The sequence below is a fragment of the Dunckerocampus dactyliophorus genome, chromosome 3, assembly GCF_027744805.1.
Source record: "Dunckerocampus dactyliophorus isolate RoL2022-P2 chromosome 3, RoL_Ddac_1.1, whole genome shotgun sequence".
Classification (NCBI taxonomy): Eukaryota; Metazoa; Chordata; class Actinopteri; order Syngnathiformes; family Syngnathidae; genus Dunckerocampus; species Dunckerocampus dactyliophorus.
In genome coordinates this window covers 38,474,013-38,501,393 of record NC_072821.1, presented here as the reverse complement: position 1 = coordinate 38,501,393, position 27,381 = coordinate 38,474,013, and the positions used below count along the sequence as shown (strand labels likewise).

Genomic DNA, 27,381 nt, shown 5'->3' with positions numbered 1-27,381 from the left:
TCGCCCGAAGTCAGCTGGGATAGGCTCCAGCATGCCCCCGCGACCCTAATGAAGATGAAGCGGTATAGAAAATGGATGGATGGATGGACATTCACAGTTCATGGCGCCGCCCACGATGAGCTAGGTAAACTCAGGTAAACAAACGTAGCGGTGTACGAGGCAGAGGATTTGACTGATGTGCCAATAGTTTTTGAGGAGGAAGAAACATTTGGAGGTGAAATGAGAGATGGCAAAATGAGCCCAAAGCCTCGAAGCTTGTGTCAGGGTTCCTGAATCACACTGCTTTGAAACCGTGCTTCGGCACTTGTATCGCTCTGCAAATATCACGTTGGAAGCTTCATACATCACAGTGCGTATTGACGGTTTGAAACGGACTGGTGGCTCTAACTTACGTGTCTAATAACCACCAAGCAGTTTAACAATGATGGCTTGTAATGAGAGCATTGGCGAGTTTGTTTGTGCGTTTGTAATGGCGACCTGTGCTTCACTCCTTTGACTGACAGATTGCTTTGACTTGACTCTTCCACCAGATGTCGCTAATGTTTTGCTTTTCGCTGAAGCGCCAAACCTCCGAATCTGTTCCGGTACAATTTGAAGGAAAGCCTCAAAGCTTCGTGAAGCTTCACACGCCCATCTCTAGATGAAATAGAGATGTTACAGAACATGGATTTAAGCCTTAAGACACGGAGGGGAAGATGGATGACTTCAAAGCACAGAAGGGTAAATTACTCTGGCGTTGTTATCCTTCAATTATTGTTATAAAAAGGTCTTTTTATAGCCTGTTTTATTGAATATGTGGTTGCACGTCGAGGATACATTTTTGCTGGCATACCCCCCCACAGTGTATCGCTGTGAAAAGACATGTTTATATGACCCATATAATTCTTTACAGCCTTGTCGCTATAATGGAATAGTGTTTAGAAGACATTATGTAAACAAGACATGGCTTACTCTCTTCTGTGGCAACTTGGACACTGTGGTCATTCTTCCTTAAAAATAAATAAATACGCTTATGCTGTACCTTCAAGCCAAATGCTTCTTGTAAAGGTGTTCCTTCGAAAAGATCACTGGAACGAACACAACTCCAGGTGGGCGTTCATTTGTTTCTCGTTCTCTGCACTTGCTTCGTCTAGTTTTGTCTTAAACTTTACTGTTTTGGAACTTTCAGTATCACTCAGATACTGTGAACATCCAGCAGCAACAGAAATATTTTGGCATGATTTGTTTCTGAACTGCGAGAGCTAGCTCGTCTTGGGGGGCGCCATGAACTATACATGTCATTTTTGCAAATTGACCGTTCGCTTTCCAAAATGGAACAATGTAGAACAGCATTACAAACAATACATACCATATCTAAGCAAAGTTGATGAATCGTGTCAGGGACCCTTTAAGACAGATTGGTGAAGAACATTTGAGAGAACGAAGCCTTTTGTGTACATAGAAAAAGCTTTTAGGTTAGCAACAGGTAGCAGGCCCATTTACAATTTCCTCGGTGGAATGCATCGGGCTACATTTTCTTGCCTTGGCTTTGAAAGAATTAAATGGAATCTCACCTGTTTTTTGAACTTTCTGTTACAGGATCCAGAAAATCTTGAGCAATGTCAGAACGGATCAGCGCCACTTTTATAAGTCTTGTTTTACGGCTCTGAAGCCGAGAGAACAAAGGAAGGAATCTTTTAGCTTTTAGGTGAAAGGAAGCAGGAAAAGAAGCTTGGGGATTGTTAGCACTGTTTCATGTTGGACGTTATCACAGGCAGGCAGACTGATGTGGGCCAAAGCCAGCAATGTATCACCACGCCTACCAAGGTCAAGCACTTCTTCTCTCCCTCAGTCTCTCTTCCCGTCTCTTGCAGTGCAGTCTCGGGCAGATTTGTTGGGGCGGGGAGTGCGATGAAATGTCAAGAGCGGAGCGACGGCCTGGGAACGGGGAGATTCTAATTAACTTCCTATGGTGGAGATTCTCCCTCTTCCTCTCTGATATATGAATCTTTCATCTCCGCCTCAGAGGAGCGACTGGGCTCACACCAAAGGACGGAGCGATGCCGAGAGAATGCAAAAGGTCAAAAAACAAACAGCTGGGCTGTGAATGACGGAGCTCCTCTTGGGGACGTCAGACGCTGCGACCTGCAGCACTGAATCCAAAGTCTGGAAAGAAGGATGAAGACTATCGTACGCACGGCACCTTCCAAGGTCACCGGAAAGATGGAATGGGTTCCTCTGGGGCTAAGACGACGTACAGTATGCCATCCAGACTCAAGCCTGGTTTATGCTTCCGTCTCGTCCCTTTCAACACCATCTTGATCCTTTCAAAGTTCTACGTCGAGGTAGAGCGACACCGAAACGGCAGTGGACTCGGTGGGCAACCATGCCTATCATCAACTCTTTAGCCTGTTAGCTTGGCTAGTTAACTATGGCAATTACAGTATGTGTTACAACAGGCAAGAGTGTTTGGAGGGGGAGGAGCAAGCTTGCGTAGGGTACGCATTGCACAAGCAACGCGATGCAGAAGCATAAAACAGGCTTAGGCAAGAACTAGCGATGCTCTCATCGATCGGCTGCCGGTCAATATCATCCGATTTCCATGAAAAAGCACATTTATCGGCATATGTCGATCCTGTGGCTCGTACTGTTGCAGCCTGCAGCAATCCCTGCGTGTCTTGGTGGCGTCCTCCTCCCACTTTCCTTCACACCGCGCAGGCATGCCAATACCAAAACAAACATGTCTGCCGTGTGGAACCTGCCTGCCAACATATGCCATCTGACGGGGGTGGCTTGTTAAAAAGCTACAATTTAATACGGCATTTGAAGAACAAACACTTGACGGAGCATGGTGAGTTTTCCAGGCTGACGGGGTGGTCATCAGTCAAAACGTCAGTCATCAGTCAACACTCGCCCGTATGTACGTGACAGTCACAATGCTAAGCAAGTAACCCCGAAAATAACTGAATTCATCCAACGAGATGACCAACCTTTGTCAGCGGGGGAAGACGCTGACAGTTCTTTAACTTGGAACCCACCTATGTGCCACCTGGAAGTCCTGCTAGAGCTCCACCAGTGTACTCTCACATCCAAAGCCTCCTTATGTAGCCGGTAGCAGGGGTGCAGCCAGGAATTGTGGGCCCCACACACCCTTTATTAATTCATTATTAATGTTCTTTGTCATTACCTACTTTTTTGGGAGACTTTTCCTCCTTATATGGCGCCCCCGGTCAATAGCACTCATCATAAATAAATAGAAAAACCTATAATTAATCCATGTGATCGGTATCGGTAGTGGATGATTTCACTCATGGATGATGATCAGTATCGGAATCGTCAGCATAAAACCCTGATCGGAGCATCCCCAGCGAGAAACTTGTTGATTTTCAATGAATGACAAGTCAATATTTTCTGCAAACCATATTCGGATCAAAACAAGACACCTATTGATCTTGAGGGAGTTTTGACTCGTGTCCGAGGTAACTGAAGTCAAATTCTGCATACAGTAAGTATATTTGCTCATTCACAATTGCACACAATGTGTCCATTATTCCATTTGATTTTACAACTGTTAGTTGTAATAGTGCACTAATCTACTGTACGTACGTATTTCGACTAAGATAACACTAATGCCACACTGACTTGCTATGATTATCTACTCCAGGCTTCTCTCCACATGCTTATCACCTGATTCAAATAACCTTGGGTTTCTAGGCATGTGAGTCTGCTCTTCATCCTCTCTTTGTATGGTTCCCTATATTACATCCATCCATCCATCCATCTTCTATCCTCACTAGGGTATGCTGACTATCCCAGCTGACTTGTGGGCGAGAGGCGGGGTACACCCTGGACTGGTGGCCAGCCAATGGCAGGGCACATACAGACAAACAACCATTCACACTCACATTCAGACCTATGGACAATTTAGAGCGGCATGCTTTTTAGAATGTGGGAGGAAACCAAAGTACTCGGAGAAAACCCACGCACACACAGGGAGAACATGCAAACTCCACACAGAGCTGCCCAAGCTGAGATTCAAACCCAGGTCTTCTCCTGACTGTGTGGCCCACATGCTAACCACTCGGCCACCGTGCGGCACATATTAACTAACAGTCAGTCATAGACATTTTCCCGCGAAGCCGCCTGTTCAGGTTGTATTGGTTTGTCTCCTGGCATGCGAGTTTTGTTAAATTGCACCTCTCATTATGAAAGAACGTCTCTCAGATATTTTGAAGGCAGCAACAGATTTTCCCTTGACGACAATTAATAAAATCCTACAGGTAAGCATGTCAGCGAGACAGAGCAAGAACACTCTAGATTTAGAGGGAGGATGATGAAGCTGAGGTCAACGTAGCGTGGAGGCGTGTAGCGTGCAGGAGGTTACGCATTGTAGGGCACATTTACCACACGCACACATTGTTCAAATGTGAAAATTGTAAATAGTTCATGGTGTTATATTTGTAAATAGTTACTTCACAAAAGCAAAAAATATTTGTGTCAAAGTGAAAGTTATGCTTGAAATGTGTCTTTCCACAAAAAGCTGCTTTTCTCCCTTTTTTAGTTGGGAACTGATATTTTCCTGAAACGTACCTATGTTCTGCTGCTGATTACTAAAGAACGCAAAAAGGTAGAAACAAAGTATTTGTTTCTGATGAAACACAGGAGTCTAATGTTTCTTTTGGTAGGTTTCATAGAAGGCAATATTCCGCAATATTCCGCCTTGAAAGATCAGTCAAAAGGGTCTAAAATGGTCGGTACTGACGGGGTTGTCGCTGCAAAAATGGCTGGGATTGAATGAGTGACGAAATCCAATTCCAAATGTGTGCATGCTCTTTCACAAAGCACATTTTTCCGTGGTTTTTCAGGTAAGTCCAAGCAAAAACATTGTACTTTTTAAAAAGTCAGCCTTCCACGTTGTGCTTTTTTTTAACCTGGTCAAAATGCATGAAAAATGTATGAATAATTTGGTTTGTTTTTTGAACTACAGTGAATCATCAAATATTGATGCAGCAAGTGTGAGAAAGTCTTTGCAAGGAAGTGAAAACGGTGAGTGTAATATTACCTGTCAGCGTTAGAAAGCTCCAACAGAATGCTACTCATGTTCAAACATCAGAGAAGAGGTTTCGTCAGTTCTGGAAAGCGATGAGAACCACGAGGATGCGCCCCCCTTCTCCCGGGAATGATCTCGAGCGACCTCCTGCAGCGCCCTCTGATCAAAGCCGACCAATCAGGAGGCAGCGAGCAGCCGCTCTGCATGCATGACCGCGATTCCGCCAGTAGCAGGTGGTGTTATTAGCGCACTTATCAATGGCGAGGCTTGGTGTGTGCAATTAAAAAGGTTCATTAGCCTCTCGTGCTAATTAAGCACTGTGGGTTAACACCATTGCCCCGCATTTAGAGTGGGCGTGAATGTTAATCATATATTCATCATCCTATTCATCTTATACCATCGCGTCATTTCTCCCACCTGGCAACATGCTAATACGGAGTTCCATAAAAGCTCTCCCCATGTTCCACGGCGAGGGGGGCGGGGGTCTTTGACGGAGCCAAATCGTGTGTTAAATTGATGGAGCCCTTCATTGCTCGCCGTACTGAAGCGAGCTCTGCGGGTAAAGGTCAAGTGAGCTCGTGAAATGTACTCCGGAGCCGAGTCGTCGTCCATCAAAGGAGACGTGGACGCCGCACGCATGGCTAAGGAAGGCTCGTGCGTGTCATGTGACCTCTGGCTGTTGATGGATGTCGGCAGTGTGTGTGATGCTGTAAAAATATGCTGCGGTCAATATTTAGCAAAAGCCTATTTATTTTTGAACGACACCCGACTCAAAGAAGGCCGAGGGAGCCGAGGTCGTGGGTCAAACTTTTAAAGATCTTTAGCTTCGGAATTTTGGTGGAGGTCTGCGTTCCATTGAGTGACACGACACACACATTATTTATCGTGATTTATCTCGTGGGGGCCTTGTACACTTTATTATTATATTCACTTGGTATGTTTCACAGTCAGTCAGCATTAAAGTCAACATGTCCCTCAGGCAGCCTCTTATGTCAAACTATCTGCCAATGCCGCAGTCTCACAAGAAGACTACATGACTGGGAAATCAACCAGGTGAGAAACACACACACGCACACGCACACACACACACACACACACACACACAAAAGCACCAGATAACATCACCTTGCCGCATTGCTGAGCAGCTGCTGTTCAGCGCTCTTTGCTCTTCACCGACAAAGCAGCCAAGACCACAGGAAGGCCGTGTGTGACATATGCTCATGACGAGCGTGGAGACTAACCACAGATAGACGACATGCTACAGTTGTCTTTAGCGCTCATCCCGTGAAGGCTCACAGCGGGCCGGAGGCTATTCTGGTTGATTGAGGGTGTGAGGCGGGATTCACACCTGGTTGCTTTTTCGTAAACGTTACAACTTAAGTCTTTGATGATCATAACGTATATTTGGTCTTGGACAAAGCTAACGTTTTTGTGAACACCAAACATAATTTCTAGTTTGAACAAAACTTATGTGTTTTTGTAAACACTGAAGACAATTTAACCAAAACAGTGAACGCAGTTGAGTCTTTGACGTACCCGATGTTAGGGTTTGGGCATCGGGTCTCGAGCATCCATGGCAAGCGGGACTAACATTCAGATTCTCCCGTGATCGTTTAAATGTTTTTATTTCGATTCCTAGTTCCGATGCCCTTTTTGCCAACCGAAAGAAATAGCCGTGAACACCAATGAAGAAGAAGCGTCTGAAAAGTAGAATTGATTTTAAAAAAGAGCGGTGGGGTCAGCTCAACATTTGCAAAGGAGGGTGCATGACATAACGTAGTATCCGGTCTTTGATGCACTGCTCCTCTAAGCGGTCAGAAACAGGGAAGTCAAACAATACATGATGTCTGTCTCTGCCCACGTAAGCCAGGGTTCCAGGATGCTAGCTGATGTGGAAGCTGGGTGCAAATAAAGGATGGGAGCTACGGCAAGGCAAGTTTATTCATTTGCACAGTATGGCTGTTAGCAAGAGGCCTTCTCAACTCACCCAACACACTTCCAGCCTTCAGAATAAGATCATTTTGGGCTACATCCTGTTTGCTTGTGTTAACAAAGTAATGGTGTCATAAAAATTGCTTACACCAACATTGAGGCAGCAAACAAAGTATACAACTTTTCAATACTAAACATCTTTTGTGAAAGTGTAATCCTGTAAAAAAAGAAACTTCAGAACATTTCTCTTGGGTTTGCATGCTTCGATATTTACATACTGGTTGAAAACAGGCCTGTAAGGAATTCATTAAACTTTCATATCATTAAACAATTCATGGAGAAGTTCAGACATTTCATCCACAAACAACTCTGCTTTAAACCATGCTAACTTTTATGACGCTGCCTCTTAAAGGCATCGGAATCAAGAATTGTTTGGAATCGAAATTGGAACCAGAATCGTTCAAATTAAAATGATGCCGCATCCTACTGAATGTACACTTTTTTGTAAACATTGAAGAAATGTATTCATTCAACGACTGAAACGTGTATTTTTTTTAGTTCAGTGCTTTCATCAAACCTATTGTATGTTTTTGTCTACATGAAAGATAGTTTCAAGATGACAAATTTTAGTCTTTGTATTTTTGTGAATAACAGAAAGTTTAGCACTCCCAATGAACCTAGCGTACATGTCTATGCCAAGCATCAAAGACTATTTCAAGTAGGGCTGGGCGATTCATGGAAAAATAACCAAAATTGACATTTAGAGGTTCTAATCGACATAAAACCGCCGTGTTGGTTATTTCGGTCCCCTTCCCCCAGGGTGCTCAACATTGTGATGATAGACACCACGATAGGTCATTTCGCCTTGTTTACAGTTGAGTCGTGTTTGGAAGACCAGAGTTAAACTCATGGCTTCATCTTTGGAGATGTGGCGAATGACAATGTTAGCCAAGTGTATTTACACGGACTTACAACAAGAAAAATCTGCATTTACCGACAGTCACTTCGTTCTTGTTAACAAACATCCCCTCATCGGAATTCGAGAATGCATCAGAAATTGTAATTCTGCCAAATTCATGAAATAAAAGCAATTAGTCACACACAAACACGGGCGACGTCAAAGGACGTCAGTAGGGAAGAAGGCTCCGAAACGCAGTCTCCTTTTGAACGTAGGCAGGCTTTCTCAGCACTTCACAAGACGTCCGTGTAATCGTACGTTAACCGAAATCGAGGTTGGAGGTTTGATTAATTGTGATTTTGATTTTTGCCAAACCCTGACGTCAAGTAACAAAGCAAAATTATGTTTTTTTCGTTAAAAGCAGGACAATTGTTTTCATGAACAAATCGTAAATGAGTTTGAAAACATTAAAGACACTTAAAGTCTTCAGTTAGCCAAACCTAATGCATGTTTGTGTAAGTAATGCAAAGAATTTCATATCAAAAGTATGTTTTGTTCTTTCTCCTCATTGTGAAGTAATTATCTTCAAAATAAGAGACTGATCTACCTGCATTTGGCATTTCAAATCATGAAATCAAACAATAACACTTGAAAGTCTCTCACTGATGCTGGTAAAGTTTGTAAGTGAACTGGCGTGGCAACTTTTAGCCAAGTGTGCGATCACCCGCGCTGCTTGTAAACAACATGCGTGGCTGCGTTGTCAACACAGCGTTTGAAAGGCACGCCCACGTCCATTGTGATACAAGCCGGAGCAGCAATACTTGCATGTGTCACGCAGTGTCAGAAAAGCAAAAAACCCTGATATTTTCTCCACGGGCGAGACACACAAATACTCCAAGACCGTAGCCCATTTCCAAATATGATGGCAATCTATTTGAAGTCATTTATCGTCCGGGCCTTGAATCCATCGCATCTGGACTGTGAGGTTGTATATTTTATATGTAACGTTATATGTTATATGTAACGATGCCAGCCAGTGTGGGCTTTTGGCCGAACGGTCAGCGCTCCAGTCTTCCATTACGAAGGTCCGTGTTCGAGCCCCGGCGCGGGCGGCATGAAGCAGGCTTCATCTGTTTATGGTCAAAGACGAGGTGGGACAAACACTAGTCTGACTAGATAGGACAGCTCTAGGACAACTCGAGGAGTTGGTGCAGGATCCAAAGTATTGGACAGAAACATTAAGTTTACACGTGAGGATGTCAAAGACAAGAAGTCGGCTTTTATGGACAGTGACGTCCACGATGGAGATGATGGAGACCGGGTTGGACATCGCTTGAATTGGAACTACCAGGCCAACGTGACGTTTCAGCAACGTGAAAGCAGGAGGGGTTGGTTGGCTCGATGCATATATCGATACCTTGAGACCAACAGCAGTATCAGTATGTGGTCGATACTGGTGTGATTATATCGATATTTTAACGTTCTCGTCTTGTTTTTTTTCACAAATATCAGTGTTCTTGTTGTGTTGCTGATATTGCGACATTGCTGATAGCGACAGAATGTATTTTTATGCTGTGTGCTGTTATTTTGCTTGCATACTAAAAGTGAGTTTGTGACTAAAGTTGTACTTTTACCACAAAAAAATGTGGACATTTTTTTCTCGCAAATTTCCAACTTTATTCTCAAAATCTAAAAACAGTTGTACATTTAGGAGAATAAAGTTGTACATTTTCAAGAAGAAAAGTGGTAAAAGTAGGAGAATAACGTGGTAATATTGTGTGTCGTCATGTCAGAGGGAAAATACAGCATAACTCTTCCTCTTGCATCATTCATCACCTGATAGCAAAACAAACAGATGAGCATGGCTAGCCTTTCCCACTTCCGCCTTCCTTTCCCCGCCCCCCTACACATGCCCAAGGCCAAAGGTCAAGTCTCTACCTGCTGCAAGAAAGGTAACATTTCTGACTTTTTTTCTAAATAGTAAATTCACAACCCTTTTTCTGAGCTATTGAGAATAAACGTACGGGAATAAAGTCGTACATTGCTGAGAAAAAGTTATAAATTTTTTGTTGTAACTTTACAAAAATAGTTGTAAATGTACAACTTTTTTTTTTCTGAAATTTATTCTCAAAATCTCAGATTAGGGAATAAATTCTCTAATAAATTCTTTCATAAAATCTGTTGAGAATATTGTCGTGAATGTACAACTTTATTCTTTATTTAAAATCTCAGGGAACTTTTTTCTCAGAAATTTATTCTCGAAATCTCAGATTACAGAAAAAAACGCATGAGGAAAATTTGTGAGCAAAAGTAGTAAATTTACGACAAAAAATTGCACATTTCTGAGACTTTTTCCCGTAAATTTACAACTTTATTCTCTGAGATTTTATTGGAGAATTTATTCTCTAATCTGAGATTCAAGAATAAAGTCGTCAATTAACGAGAAACAAAGTCGTACATTTACAACTTTATTCTCCTAAATTGACAACTTTTTTCTTGTACATTTATTCTTGAAAGCTCAGATTCCTTTTTTTCAATGTGGCTCTAATACTCCGTCGTGAAAGTGCTTGTATTATTTTGCCGATCTTGTTCTGTTGTCTTCTACTGTTGTATTAAATATTGTTCAATTGTTCACAAATGTATTTTTTGTGCTCACCTACAAACTTTGTCCTGTGATTTATTCTGACTATAACCATGAGCATATTGTTTCAGGTCCACCCACCCACCCTCACCTCACAGTTGCCACGTTGGCATCTGCAGGCATAACTAATCAATCATGAGGGCTCAAAGGCTCAACAGGTAGATGACAGATCGATCTCAATACAGCATATTTAACCTCTTTCACACAAAACACGCCAATTAGGAAGCAGTGTGAATTTTTGGCCTTGTGATCTCAGAGAAGCGTCTGATGGATTGCTGATGATTTTGCTGCTGACCTGAGCTGAACGTGTCTTTGAGAAGCTCTCCTCCGAGGTGAGCAAGGTGTTTCCATCTGCTCGTTGCTGACAATGGCGAGAGCTCAGCATGTCTTTATCGGCCGTCATATTAAATGTTCACAGGGTTTGGACAGCGGGGGCAGAAAAAGGGCTGCAAAGAGGATTGGCGTAATCGCGGCGCTGTGCCACCGGCGTAGCAACCGTCTAACCTGCATGGCTGGAAAATAAATAGCAGATGAGGAAGAAGAGCTTTCCTCCTCCGCCTCCACGTGTGAAGTCTCATCTGGCGTCCTCGGCTGCATCAGCATGTTGATGCGGCGGGGCGCCACTCCCGCCACGCAGCAGCATCAGCAGGACACTGTCAGTTTTCCACGCTGACAGCACGTCTAAAGAATAATAACAATAATAAATGAAAAACATCCATGGACGACGTTGGCTCAGGATGAGGCTGGGAGTCGGACCCTGGAGGCGTCTTTAAAGTTGACGTGTGCAGGTGGCGCCACATGCACGTCACGTCTCAGAGAAGACTATTATTTTACATGTACTGTATGTCCTGTGTATACATGCAGTATTTAGAATAGAAGAAATGCTGCTAATGCTATGCTATGCTAGGCTAGGCTAGGCTAGGCTAGGTCGTGCTGAATAAGTAATGAGGGCAAAGATTTGTCTTCTAAGCCTCTTCCCATAATTCAACTTCGCTCTGCTGTCATGTTGATGCATACTTTGGGGCGAACAGCGACGGGGAATCAGCGATGCTTTTTGCTAACTAAGTCAAACCTTGTGGGCTGTGAAGTCAGAGGTCAGTGGAGGACAACCGTGTCACAGTCACAGCCTGAGCTATGGAAAACCTACCGCAGAAATGCTGGTCAAAGAGCCTCTATATGACAGCCGTGCTTCCTTGGCTGTTTTTAAGGACCTATTGCAAAAATTCTCACCAAAGATCCTCTGACAAAAATGTCATACCACAAAAAGTGCTAGTCAAAGACCCTCTATATGACAGGAGTGCTTTCTCCGCAGTTTCTAAGGACCTACTGCAAAAATGGTCAAAGATCCTTTGTGCAACAGGAATGCACTGCTGTTTTCAAAGACCTACTGCACAAATGCTAGTCAAAGACCCTCCATGTGACAAGAGTACTTGCTTTGCTGTTTTTAAGGACCTACTCAAAGATCCTTTGTGTGGCCTCAATGCTCTGCTGTTTTTAAGGACCTACTGCAAGAAGTGCTAGTCAAAGAGCCTCTACATATGGAGCACTTGATTTGCTGTTTTGCAGGACTTTCTGCAAAATGATAGTCAAAGATCTTCTATATGACAAAAATGACATACGACAGAAAGTGCTATGCAACGACCCTCCATGTGACAGGAGTACTTTCTCTGCTGTTTTTAAGTACCTGCTGCAAAAAGTGAGTCAAAGCCCCCCCATTTGACAGCAGTGCTTGCTCTGCTGTTTTTGAAGACCAAAAGCGCCAGTCAAAGATCCTGTCTGTGACGGGAGTGCAAGTTGTGGAGGCTCAACGTGAAGATAGACAATTCTCCTCCAAAGTGAAGCCTTTCTGCTCCGCGGGACATCAGAGTGACTTTTAATCAAGTGGACGTCTCCCAGGTTCTGAACGCCTCAGCACCGCCACGGCGCCTCGTGACCCTGCACGCACTTTGTCATATTTTGAGCGACAAAAGCGGTTTTGTCTGAAACGTCTGCTTCCTGTCCCTCGTGGAAGGAATTCGCCTCAAATTCAGTCATGTTGAAAGCAAGAAGTATTTGATCCCTAAGCAAAACGTGGCCTAGGATTTGTGGAGAACGCCTCGTCGGCAAACACGGAGGTCAGACATTTCTTCTTTTTGACACATCAGGAGCCATTTTTGTCAGTCAATAGTTTACATTTAATAGCGTATCTGGATTCTATCTGTCTTACAATAAATCCACCATAATCAAATACTTATGTTCCCAACTGTATGTTCTATATTTAAGTCTACAGTATCTATACTAGAAAATTGTAAAAAAAAAAAAAAAATAACATTTTCTAGGGCATTTTATAGACTTTTATATTAGTATGAACATTTTTAGATGCATTTTACATGTGAACTGTAAATGTACTTATTTTTTTAAAATCTTTTTTACATACACCCAACGTTTAAATACAAAATAATTGGGAATTACTTGGTAATGTTTTTGCAGGGCACCGGCGAGTACTTTTTATGCCAATTGTATATTTTAGAAAATGATAAATATTTCATTGTATATAAATGTATACTAGTATGTACATTTTTATATTTATTTTACATTTGAACCATGTTTTTTTGTTTTGAATACAAAATGATTAGGAAATATATCATCAATTTTCTACTATTTGAATTGTATACTAGTGCATGTTTTCATGTGATCATAGAGTACATCGTATTATGATATTTTCATAGAACCCACCCTTCTTGGAGCATCATCCAAAAAGAATCCTAAATTATTCAACGTTCCAAGCAACCAACGAAAACAGCAGCTAATCATTCATGAAGACTTTTGGACGAGGATGTTGCCTCGAAGTGCTTGGTTTGGATCCGACCAGGCGGGACCAGACCAAGGTTAATATAGAAGTCATGTGACTCCGCCCCCGCTTCTGCAGCAGGAAGCGCAGCCACGGGCCGCTTCCCCGTTACCGTGAGCCGCCGTACCTTCTGGCGATTTGGCAGCCGACCTCCTCGCTTCCTCGCTTGGTTGCTTCCCGTCTAGCCGGCTTGCGTTGTCATGTCGGGAAGCGTGCTCCCGCTGTGCTAACACGCTGATCCGACACAATGGACTCATGACATTGTGAAGAAGCCACACGCCACTGACCGGATCAGTGCTGTGAGGGGAAGTCACAACATCCTGTGAGGTCAGCTGATGAACCCGACTAAGGAATTTTCTGGTGGAAGTCCTGCCGCCCTGTGGGTAACCCCTTCTAAGCCGACGGGCCAACTCGTGCTCTTTTACGCCGGCCCCTGATTGCGTGCTTATGTGTGTTAAACATCGTCGGAAAGCGACATTTCTTGAGATTTGAATGCCTCACCGTGCCAAGGTGCAACCATAACTGCAGGCTTGGACAACACTAATGTTAGACCAGTCCCAAACATATTTTTTACATAAGATCTCTCCTGTTGTTTAGGATCTACTGCAAAAACGCCGGTCAAAGATCCTCTCCATGACAGGAGTGCATCTCGTAGGGTAAAGATGAATTTTTGTGTCGCATCAACACAAGAGTCCTGTATTGCTAATATGAATGCTCCATGTTAACTAACAGCCGTTACGTGTGCGGTGGTGTTTGCGCTGCTTCACGCCAGCAGCACTAACAACAAAGTGGACACTGGAGACCGCACACACAAACGCAGCACAAAGTAATTGTCAATCGATAAACAATTACTGTAGCGCTATCATAACACACTGCTAAGTGACCTCAAATCCCTCGCCGCCACACTGTGTTTCCATTTCCTGTTTGGAGAAGGCGAGCCGGCGCTGTTGCTACAATCATTACAGAGAAGATGTCACCTGATCCCGTTGGAAGCACGCCCACGCAGCCTCAGGAGACACGGCAGCTTCTACGCGTTTTGTGCCACCGACGTGTGAAGTCTACATTTGTTTGACTTTTGATGTTTAATGGCGGCAAGCAAGGGCGCTTCCAGTCCTCCGACACACACGAGGAAACACACAAAAATACAAATAAAAGGGGTTTGTGGGCGGAGTCAGCCATCACACTAGTATCAAAACCATGTAGCGTTTGTTTTTCACTAATAAGCTGCAAAAAACCTCCTAAAACAGGTTTGGGAGTTGGGGTTAGGAGGAAGGGTTTGGGGTTAGTCTTTGGGTTAGGGATAAGGGGTTAGGGGTTCTAAGAGGGTTGGGGGTAATGGATTAGGTGTTGGGGTCACAGTTTAGGCATAGGGTTGGGGTTAGGGGTTTGGGGTAATGGATTAGGGGTTCTAACAGGGTTACAAGTTGAGGGTTAATGATAAACGGTTGGGGGAGGGGTTAGGCTTAGCTTCAGGGGAAGGGGTTAGGATTTGGGTAAAAGGTTAGGAGTTCTCCTAACAGAGTTACTGGTTAGAGTTAGGGGTTGGGGTCAGGGGTTAGGTGTAGGGTTAAGGGGTTAGTTTAAGGGTAAGAGGTTACAGTTTAGGGTTAGGCGTAGGGTTGGGTTAGAGGTTGGGGTTAAAGGTTGGAGTTAACGTTAGGCTTAAGGGTAAGGGGTTGGGTTAAGGGTAAGGGGTTGGGGTTAGGCTTAGGGGTAACATTTTACGGGTTCTCCTAACAGGGTTAGGGGTTGGCATTAATGGTTAGGCTTAGGGTTAAAGGGTCAGGTTAAGGGTAACGGGTTTCAGGTTGGGGTTAGGCTTCGGGTTGGGGTAAGGGGTTCTCTAACATGGGTTGGGGTTAGGGGTTGGTGTTAATGGTTAGGCTTAGGGTCAAACGGTCTGGTTAAGGGTAAGGGGTTACAGGTTGGGGTTAGGCTTAGGTAAGGGGTTCTCCTAACAGGGTTAGAGGTTGGGGTTCATTGTTAGGCTTAGGGTTACGGGGTTAGGGTTAAAGGTAATAAGGGATTACAGGTTGGGGTTAGGGTTTTTGGGAACTTTTCCTGGCAGCAAAAAAGAGGGATGCAGTAGGGATGCAAAAAAGTAAAACACACAATTTTGAAAATATAGTAAAAAGAAAATACTAATATGACAATTTTTGTTTCCTAGATGCAGTGCTTCATTTTCCACTTGTATTTAAATTGACTTCACTGTTTTGTTGTCCTAATAATAACAGCAGGGGACAGCTGATGGAGACAGCTTGACCCTGGACGGATTTCCTGTTGGGAGAAAATGCATCCACGGTGAACAAGTGAAGATAGTTATTACTAGACACTGATGCAACGCTCTGCAACATCTTATTCTACCGAGTCAAGTCAGTGACCGTTGCTCAAGTCCAGACCGAGTGTCCTCACTTAAAAATAATTTAAAAAACATATTATCAACTCAAAGCTCCAAATAAAACATGATGTCTCTTGGTGGCAAGTGTTGGATCTTGAACAACGGCGCGTCCACATGCGCCTCAGCGTGGCCAGGCTATTTCAGGCCAGCAGGAAATGACCAAAAAGGGGAATAAATTAAAAACATCATCCATCAATCACCAACGTTGTCAAGTTCATTTTAGCAGGAAATTGCTCATACATCAACTTGGCTTCATGCTGATTGAGTCAATTACACCACTGGAGACATCCTACCACAACATATACACGTAGCTTATACGCTAGCCACTACGGACACTCTGTCACCGCTCTCCATCACATACACCATGTGCCTCTTCTCTAGGAGTTGAGGGTCATTGCTACGGGGTTGGGGTGATGGTTTAGGGGTTAGGTTTAGGAGTAAAAGGTTATGGCTTCTAACAGGGTTAGGGGTTGGAAATGATTGGTAAGGGGTTAAGGGCTGGGGTGAGAGGTTAGGCCGAGGGGTGAGGGGTTGGGCTCATGCTTAGGGGTTGGGGTGTCACTGCTTTTCATCATGTAGATTAGATAGCCACATGAAAGTTGGCGTTTTGTTCCTGTTTTGACATAAACTAACTTTTTGTAAGATAGCATTCAAAATCAATAGGGTGCTTACTGATGGAACAACAACTGAAAGTCCTTGAAAGTGACACCAATGAATAACGTACAAACCTACTAGTCAACGTTTGGGCCAATACATCAAATACCTTGGCGATATCAGATCTGATATCATTCCAAATCAGTAGGGTGCCGGCTCTGACACGCTAATAATTGATGCATGCGTTAGGACCACTGATCTGTATTATATATCTGGATAGCTCATACGTCGCACCGGCCCATGCAAGCCGCTGAAGCCAAAGAGACGCCATCTTACTACTCACATGTCAACTACATTGGCACAGCGTACATAGTGTACAAAGCAGATGAAGAGGCTAACAGAACATCTATATTTCACATTAAAACGCGGGGAGATTCTCCCATTCCTTCAAGTAACGCAACCTTCGTCCCTTAAAGAAATACATATATCATGATAGAACAAAAAAGTAGATACATTTCCTCTTAGCTATTATAGAGCTATATAAACCTATCAATTCTGGACATACATTTAATCAGAGGAATTTTACACGATCGAAAATATCTGAGAGATGGACAGTGCAAAACCCTTCAATGATCAATCATAAATCTACATTTCAATCATACTTACAGGTGAAATGTTCGTCCACAGCCTTTGAACTGGCGATTTGTGCAGTTAATAGCTGCACATGCAGGCATCGTAAGGCAAAATTTGTGTCCAATCCGAATGAATAAAAGAAGTTCACCACGAATGCAAAAGCTTGTCGAGAAGTGTTTCTTGTGAGTAGCAATATGGCGGCCGTGTGGCTTCACAAGTCATCGCCAATGAGCTATCCAGATGCATAACACAGATCAGTGGTTAGGACTGGTTGAAAGGAGCAGACGTAAACAACCTATAAAGCTCCTGGTATTCATTACCTCTGCCAAGCGCCGTGCAGAGGTTATGCTTTTGCCACCATTTATCTGTTCATTTGTGTTCAAAAGAACTTCAAAAGTTCTTTACATTTTCAGGAATTGTCGGAAATGGGATATGGAAGAACTGATTCAATTTGGGGGCGATCCGGATCACAGTCTGGATCCACAAATGTTTTTAACATTGCGAGATAGGACCATTTTCGCCATTTGTGCATATAACGCCACAAAAAATGCTCAGAGCACTTGTAAAGAAAAATATAGGACATGTTTCCAACAGGTTCTACAAAATATCAAAGATTGATCCAGAGAATGGAATCATTCCGGATACTATGATCCAGGAAATGAAAAAATAGGGGACCTTTGGAATTTCCAGCTCTAAACATGGAACAAACTCCATTCCACCATATATAGCCAAGACACTGTGGAATGTGGATTTGTTGTATCTTCCTGAGCTATGGAGATAGATCCAGAAGAGAAGCGCCTTTACACAAAATGCAGTTTTTGTGAATAACTACTGAACTAATACTGATATCATTATGAATCCAATTGCTCATGCTATGTTTCCATGGTCCAGGAATATAAATGTGTAGATCAAATACACGGAGGACCAACATTTATGCTGTAACTCACAATCTGGGGGGGAACTACGACACTCTAGTTTTGATCTGAAACACCTCAGCCACGGAGAGGACTCTTGTCTCCGGCTTCAAACGCACATTTTTCATGGCAGATCCTGTGAGAAAGCCAAACTGAAGGAAGTCCAACCAGGAAAACAAACGGGACCCATATCATCAGTGGGTGGCGAGGTCATTTTTGTACGTGCAGTGAAGCCTATGAATGTTGCTCATCTCCTGCCAGGAAGACACTGAGATGAAGTCAAAGGCCATCTTTATAAGACAGGACACAAACTCGTGGGATTGTTTGAAGACATTTTCTTAAGAGAGTCACATGAATACAAAGATCTATGATGAGTCTTACGTACGTACGTGTATAGCGCACACTTGGATATTGATAACATGTACATGGTCCATCAGCATCAGCATCAGCATCATCGTGAGCCACCGTTCGCTCGGAGAAGAAGAAAACCAAAAGATAAAAGTGTGGCGTTAGTTCATCCAAGAAAAGGAAAAAGTCAGCGTGAAAGCGTTTACCCTGCAAACGATCACAGTCTGTGTCAGAATGTCTTTGAGCGCTCGGCCGCCACCGCCGGAGAATACACAAAAAGCTTCAAGCGCGCGCGGGGGGGGGGGGCGCTGCAGCTTCTCTCCAGCATCGCCCGCTTGAAAAAAGTCAACGCTATCGATGCACAGAGTCCACGGGGGGGCTGCGATGACAACAAACGGGACTTCAACGCACGTAAAACCCCGTGCCAAGGAGTACTAGGGACACGCGCTGAAGAAATACAAGTCAAACTAAGACCACATTTGATGAGAAAAGTTATCATTTTACCGGAATATGGGAGTCATTTCACGAGAAAAGCCTGACGTTTACGTGCTCTTCTTATTCCGTCATTATTCAAACTAAATAAAGCAGCAATATTACCAGGAGTTTATTGCATAACATCAAAGACATTTTAGGAGGCCATATTTGTCTTATTCACCAGATGGAACTTGTAACTTACGAGAATAAAGTAGACCTTTTTTTCATAACGACTTTACTGTGAGCAAAAAATCCTATTAAGAAAGTGAAGTAGCAACATTACAATCATTTTGTCGTAGAAGAAAAACAATTATTAAAAAAAATCTGATTAAAGTCGTAATTTGCGAGAATTAAGTGGATTTTTTTACATAATAAATTTAGAGCAAAAAAATATTATTTTAGGAAAGTTAAGAAGAAATATGAGAATTGATTGTGTAACCTTGCAATGCAATGGTTGTAATACGCTGAGGAGGAAAAAGACACAATTGTAATAAATTAAAGTTGCACTTTTATGAGAATAAAGATTTTTTTCAGAATAAATTTACTGCCAGAAAAAATCATTTTAAGACAGTAAAGTAGCGATATTTTATTGTGGAATTTCAAGGGAACTGTTGTCATATGACGACAGAGGGAAAAAGTCACAATTTTACCAGATTAAAGTCATAATTAGCAGAATTAAGTAGATTTTTTTTTTATAATAAATTTACTGCGTAATATTGCAATGAATATGACTACAGGAGGAAAAAGTCATTTTTATTGGATTAAACTCGTAGTTTTAGAGACTAAAGTCAGTTTTTTTTTCAGAATAAATGTACTGCGTGCAATATTACAATGTGTAATATCACAAAGGCATTGTCGTTTAAAGGACTACAGGAGGAAAACGACATTATTTTACCCGATTAAAGTCGTAACTCACAAGGAATCAAGCAGTAATTGCTTTCCCAATTAATTTCCTGCGAGAAAAAGTAATTTTGTGAATTGTTTTTTGCGTAATAAAGGAACATAACATGACTAGAGCGAAAAAGTCATAATTTCACCAGATTAAAGCCATAATTTACAAGAATAAAGTAACTATTTTTCATCCTAAAGTTACTGCCAGAATAGGATTTTTTACAACACAATAATTTTGTTGCATAATATCAAGGAAATGATGAAAATATAATAATAGTCAGAATTTGAACAGATTAAAATCATAATTTGCAAGAATAAAGTAGGAATTTATTGAAGAATAAATTTACTGCGAGAAAAAGTCATTTTCTGAAAGTTGCAATATTATGAGCATTAAATTCCAAGTAATAGTAAAACAACATTCAAGCCAAAATAGTGCTACGTCTGCCACAGAAATGTCATTCAATTTGAAAAGAAAAAGAAAAATACTATTACAAAACCAGACTGAGATCGTAACATGAACGGAACAAAAACATTTTAAAAATAGCATTAATGTCATCTCAAGAAAAAGTCTTAATATTCCCATCGTAGGCGTCGACCTTTTTGTTTTGCAATTTTTCTTTTAGTTTTCCCTTTCTGTGTGTCCCGAATATTCCTTGGCAAACATGAAGACAACGTGGGTACAAATGAATCCATCGCCGCATGACTCATCACGACTCACCAAAGCGTACTACGCTAAGGCTAGCTCCACCCTTACGCAGCTATTTCTTTCGGTCATCTTCTGTAGCCTCCTTAAAATCTGCTAATTATAAATATTTTAGCCAACTGTCTTGACCTCAGCTCCGCTGTATTTTAAAGTAAATGCAATAAGTGTCTTTAAACATACCCGTATTGGTGTGAACGTGTGCCAAGATGACGTTAGCATGCTCCATAGCCCCACCAATCAACACGCTACCAGTTCACCGATAGCTAGCTTCTTTCCATATTTTGTAACATTATAGATGATAATTGGTACTGAGAGGCTTAGAGACGCCATAGCGCCACCTGTGGTGCAGATTCCCTTCCTGGGAATCATGTTGAGGAACACAATCAATAAACTCAAGTCAGTTTTGCGGCATAAGAGAGTTTTTCAGCTTTTTTGTCGCTACAAGATTGTGGGACGAGTGACTTGAGTGGTTTGGTGCTGATCAAAAGGAAATAACAGACGCTAAAAGGACAACCATCACTCATGGTGACGCTAGCTAGCGATAAAGTACTCTCAAGTCACACTGACATTTTTGGGGAATTTAGCCAAGAAAGGAAACACGCTGAGTGGAGAGCGTCCTGCAGCTTGTTAATGAACTGCACAGCAAACTGAAGCAGCGACCTTGGATCTGTGAAATAAAAGACAAAAATATGATCTCGCAGCTGGTCTGAAGTTGGCTAATTAGCTGCTAATCTGGTTTGTTTAATCCCAGCGGACCTAGCTGACTAGCGGCCTCATGGGTCCGAATAAAGTTTGAAAGTGGCTAACTTTCTCTTCAAAACAAAAAAAACAAAAGAATACGCCAAGTTCTAACTTTCAGAGTAGTTGGGCTGGTTAGCTAGCTAGCCAGCTAGCCGACAATCGTGTCTTTAAATGAGTTGCTCACAAAATGATATTTTATTTGTTGAATAGTGGCTTATCTTCATGTAGGAAATGACACAAGAAAGTGGAAAAAGACGTTGAAACATTCACAACTTCATTATGATCGAAAATTAGCCATAGTGCAAATTCTAGCAACACGGACAAAAAAATGCAGCAATATTTTACGCCATTGTGAAGGTTTCTACAAACTTCTAGCATCATCTAGAACAAACGAACAGAGCATGAGTGATTTTCTACTAAACAATAATAAAAATAGCAATTTTGTTTTGTAATAACACTTTGAAAACGTTTAAAACGTTTTTTCTCTTTTTTTTTTTTTTTTACAACTTTTTTGTGTCATTTCCAGATAAAAAAATATCCATTCAACAACAAAAAATAAAATTGTATTCAATTTCGGCTTAATGGTAAAGAATATAACTAGCTAGTGCTCCGCTTGCGACGCTGCACAGCAGTGGGGGGGGGCAGCATCTAGCAGGAAGTTGGAAAGCAAGCAAGCGATTTCAAAAAACACTGATGCATATTGTTTCTGTTTTGGTCTGTTTCTGTTTTGCTAACAAAAAAAACCAAAAAAAAATGATTTCACTGTTTTGTTTAGTTTAGTTAAGTGCGCTTTTGAACCATTCCAGTTTTAGCGAGTGATATTAAGCCACTCCCGATGACAATACCGTCGTCATTTCACAAGAATAAACATTACTGGGGAAAGTTGTTACAAAATGTGTCAATGGTTTTTTTTTTTACGAGAAAAAATTTACAAGGAAGAAAAAATGTCATGACAAAAAACGTTTTAATTTCCCAACCATAACATTTGAAGTCCTAACTTTTCAAGATTGAAACTGTAACATGACGTGAAAAGAACAGCTTCACCGAAACGTCGCCGGACTGATGAAGTCGTAATCTTACGAGAAAACCTTTTTCCAGAATAAAGAAGTAACGTTACAACATTTTTTCAGAATATTGCAACTTTCGGACCCAAATATATATGTGTGCGAAATTCCTACTCTCTTGATGAAATGACTCTTTTTCTGTCATTAATAAAACCCCAATTGTGACATTAAAACTTTATTCTTATGAGACGTAAATATTTCTGCGTGGCCCTAATACACACTCCACAGCAGCAGGGGGCAGCATACAGCAAGGGGTTGGAAAGAAAACGTAAAAATCGATCAAATATTTACGACCACAAACATTGCCTTTTATTTTTGATCGGAACCAGCCCCCCCAAAACCCAACACAAACTGAATTTAGTTTTTAAGTGCATTGTTGGGTTGCAGGAGTGTCCGTTTTAACTTGGACCATTTTCCGAGTTACATTAAGCCACTCCCGACTGGATTAAGGTCATAATTTCACAAGAATGAATATAAATATTACCAGGAAAAATTGTTACAAATGTATCAATGATGTAAAAATAAAGTTGGGATTTTTACGAGAATATACAATGAAAAAAAATCTCATAAAAACTAGTTGGATTTTCCCCAAAGAGAATGTTTTTAATATTATGAGGAAATGTCATAATTTCCCCGAGACTCAAATTGTAATATAACTTGAAAAGAACATAGCTTTACGTAAATATCTGAAAATGGAAAAAAGCTTTTCTTTTCTCGAGTGGAAAAAGCTGCTTCCCATCTAAAAGCGACCGTGTGAGAGCGGATGGGCCTGAATGACGTGAAAAGAACACAGCTTTACTTCAATATCACAGCAATAATACAGTTGAAGTCGTAATACTACGAGAAAACCTTTGTTTTCCAGAATACCGTAAAGAAGTAACATTACGGCATTTTCTCATAATATTGCTGCTTTCAGACCATAAAAGTATGCGGATAACATTTGGACATTTTCCAGAGGAAATTATGACTTTTACAAACTATGAAAATGATGAAAGAAACAAAAGAAAACATAATTCTTGTGACTTTCTGCGTGGCTTTAATACCCGTTGGGAAACACAAGGATGTAACACTCCACAGCAGCAGGGGGCAGCACGGAGCAGGAGGTTGGAAAAAACACGCAAAAATCTATCAAGTATTTACGACCACAAACATTGCCATTTATTTTCGATCGTAACTGCCTGTAAAAATTAACACAAAATGAATTTTGTTTTTAAGCGGGCTGTAGAGTCGCAATTTGAACGAAACTTTGGACGTTTCCAGAGTTCCAGAGTATAAATCCCCTCTCGGCAGCAGTGGTGGTTTCTTATTGAACGTGAGTGCCTTGGCTAAGCGCAGGTAACGTTGAATTATTAACGTATAAAGTTTCTTTTGCTAGGAGGTGGAGGGAAAAACACGACCAAAAATAACGTACTGAAAATGGAAGAAAGCTTTTCTTTTCTCGAGTGGAAAAAGCTGTCTAAAAGCGGATGGGCCTTAAAAGGAGCGCTGTATGCTAGCGTGGAAAATGTGGTGTGGTTCCAGAGCGTTTTACTGCGGAATCCCACCCAGACATCACAGTCGGAAGTGAAAATAAATTGTGGGCGGGGGGAAAAAAATAAGTTAACATAACTTTGACACAGAGAACTTTACAATATGTACAATCTTGTCTTTTTTTGTAGTTTTTCTTTGAAATTAAAATAGATTTGTCACTTGTCTGATTGGGTAGGTCCTCTCCTCCTGCTTCCAAGCGTTAATCGGCGTTCCGAGAGTGCAAGTAAGGCTTCCATCCTGGAGTCCCTGCCAAAAGTTTGTTTGGCGTCTCGGTCGAGGACCAGCCCTTAACACACGGCAGGAAATAAATATAAAATATATGTCATATTTCTATATATATTCATAAAACCAAAGCCGAGGGAGATTCTAGCTGTGTTGTCGTCGTCGTCGTCGTCGTTAGCAAACCGCGGCCCTTTTCCTGTTGCCCATCTGAATATTTCACGGGGGGGGGGGGAGGAAACAAGTCTTGAAACCTGTACAGCTCATACGCAAGTAAACAAAATGTAAAAGTTTTTTTTCATATGTTTTATATCCACTATATCCAAAAGTGTTGCAGGCACTTAAGTCCTTCCCAAAAAAACCTTGTTGTTTCTTCGACAGTGGAGCAGGTTGTGTTTGACTCTTCTTCCTGTGTGGGCGGGGCCTAGCCCAGGATGTCCAGGTAGACGGGCGTGGCCTTCCCCATGGCGAACAGAACCTTCTGGATGTCCTTGATGTTGAGTCGCTGCTGGGGCTCCCTCTGCCAGCAGCCCAGCATGATGTCGTACACCTCCTTGGGGCAAATGCGAGGACGGTCCAGGACGCGACCCTGCGTGATGCACTCGATCACCTGTAGCCGAGACACAAAACACCCCCCCCCCCCGTTGCTCTAGATTAAATACGAAAACTGCATTTCAATTTTGTGTGTATTTTTGTCCTTTTTCTGGAATCTTATATTTAATATTTAAGATTGTATTTAATTTTGGGCTCAATGGTAATGAATAAAACTAGCTAGAATGTAAAGGTGACTGTAGGGGTGTTATTCCATGTCTAGAGGCTCTAATGATGTTAAAACTGCATTTAGAAGGTCATAAACAGTTTTTCCCGTGTTACAGTTCTTGTTTTGTCTACTATATTGGGTAAGAGTGTAAAGTTCACTGTAGGGTGTTATTTGATGTCTAAAGAGCTCTGATGTTAAAAACCGCATTTAGAAGGTCATAATTAGGCTTTCTATGTGTTATATGCCTTATTATGTCTACTATATTGTGTGACTATAGGGGTGTTATTTCACGTCTAGAGGGCTCTAATGTTGTTAAAAACTGTATTCAGAAGGTAGTAAACAAGTTTTCCATGCTCTAACTACAAAAATACTAAATTTAGAAATAAGGAATCCTCCTTGGAACCAATTAACTGCAATAAACGAGGTACCTGCTTTCAAGGTAAAAATACTTTTTGATGAACACGATATGATAATAATAATAATAATAATTGAACTGTATTTATCACATCTATAATACACACATACTGTATTTGCTGCATTTCTTTGTAAGAAGCAGTGGGCAGCCACCGTGTGGCGCTGGGGGGAGGATCCAGGCCGGAGGACCACGCCCATTGGGGGTCGTGTCCAAGGACACAAAGGTAGTGGAGGACATATGGAGGATATAGCAAACTCATCTGCCAACAGAAGAAGTACATCGTACGTGTTGGAAGCCATATTTAACATCTACTGTAGTTTGGAACATCCCGTGTAGATAACAGAAAACACTCCCTTCCAAATTGGTCTTAATGAAGCGTGGGCGTCTTCCCGAGAAGACGCTAACAAGGTGACTGATTGTTTCCTTTGTTGGACTCGTCCTCCAATTAGCCACATGACTAAGTGCTGTTTTGACAATCTGACTTTGTGTGCGTTCACTCGCAGGTTTATTTTCAACCAACACCTTTTTTCTCTCTCTTTTCGCTCGCCTAATGTCCTAATTGTCTCCATTTCAAGCTAAAGCGAGGATTAAATGTGTGTGTGTGTTTTTTTTAGGGTAATTACAAACACTGGTGCTGCTGCGGGGGAAAGGATGGACGCCCCTCACACACACGCGCACACGCGCACACACATATGCCAGTATCAATTTCACACACAAATAACACACAAATAACACACAAATAACGCAAGTTGGAGAAAAGCATAAATAATGTGCTCCCATTTAGGAGGTGTCATAAATGTCTTTAGAGCTGCACGATCGGTAACGACCGCAGCCTATTGATTGTTTTGGATTGGAGGATTAGCAGAGGTTGGCTTCTTTTTACACTTGTATGATAGTTACGAGGTTACAAAAATGTGACGCGTGAGACACACCTTTTGGACCTTTTGCACCAGGGGTGTCCCAGCTTTTTCCTCCGGTGAGGGTCAGTAAGAAAAAAACTGCATCTCAGCTTCGTCATATTGGTGAAAAAAACTGTTGTTACTATCAACTTTGCTCTTTTTTGCTGCTGTTTTTTTCTTCCAAATATTTCAACTTTCTTCTGAAATAATGTTTTATTTTGGAAATATTATGACTTTATTCTCGTAAGATTTAGATTTTATTCCCATAATATTGCAACTTTTTCCCCAACCTCAGGTTTGTTTCTCATAACATTACAAAAACATTTTTTTTTAATATTTCAACTCTATTTTACTAAAATGACATTTTTCCCTCATAATATTACATGTTTATTCTCCTGAAGTGTTTGTCTTTTGAACACAGCTTTTCTCTTAATATTTTCACTGCATCCTCGTAAAATGACAACTATTTGTCCATTTCTGCTGTTTTTTGTTTTTTTTCAGTTTTCAAACTATTTTTTTTCCTGTAGTTATGAATTTTTTCCTTTACTATTTTGACTTTATTCTTGTATTATAATGTTCCCAAAAAGTTTGCTTCTCATAAAATGACCTAAAAAAAGAAGTCTTTTTTTCTTTAAGACTTCAACTTTCGGCTACTACGATGGCGTCATTTTGTTATGATCATATTTACACGTTTCTTGACATGACAACTTTTTTCTCTTCATATTTTGACTTTATTCTTGTAAAATTGCTGCAATTTTTTTTCGGTTGTTGTTAGTTTTCTTGTTAAATTGTATTTTTAAAATGTGTCGTTGGCCAACAAAAAAACAGCCACGGGCCACAAATGGCCTCTGGGCCGCACTTTGGAAACCCCTGACTTACACCTTTGCATTTCATTACTAAATTTTAAAAAATGAGTATTTTATTGTTATTACATAATAATAGCAACACTGCTGAACTTATTTTTACACTTGTATGACAGTAACAATGCATACGGCTACGCTTAACTCACCATCTTGTAGCATTTACTTCTTTGCCGTTCATTGTTAAAGGTGAAAACTAAGTGATTTATTGATACCAACTTATTTTTACACTTTTATAAGAGATAAAAAAACACTCAAATGTACGCCTGTACAGTAAATAAAGGTTTTACTGGCCACAGTTTGACCCTGGAGCAGATTATTTCTACCATCATGATTTTCCACGGGAGAGAATCCCTTCAAAGGGTAGCCATGGCAACGACAGGCAAACAAACCAGTGAAAAGTCTTAACGTGACATCCGAATAATAAAAGAAAACTGCAATTTCCCGTCACGGTTGAAAGTCTGGGCTGTCTTGAACTCCCACCGTGCAGCACACGGACTATTTTACGCAGCGGGCGAGTTCATAGACTGTCTCAAATGTTTCTGTGAATTTCTAATGCAGTACAAATGTCACAGCATCGCTTCACAGAAGAGACAGCAGGGTGGGTG

General features: G+C 41.5%; 1 protein-coding gene across 3 annotated transcripts in view; it reads right to left on the bottom strand.

Annotated features, from left to right (window-relative positions):
* Positions 1–5,489: 5,489 nt before the first annotated feature.
* The window catches only part of ntrk3b (neurotrophic tyrosine kinase, receptor, type 3b), a 291,634-nt gene continuing 269,742 nt past the window's right edge, over positions 5,490–27,381 (bottom strand). For all 3 annotated transcript variants that reach the window (XM_054770394.1, XM_054770393.1, XM_054770395.1), the window contains one exon: positions 5,490–24,449. In XM_054770394.1, the coding sequence (XP_054626369.1) occupies positions 24,264–24,449 (186 nt within the window). In that variant the 3' untranslated portion in view covers positions 5,490–24,263. The remainder of the gene's footprint in view (positions 24,450–27,381) is intronic.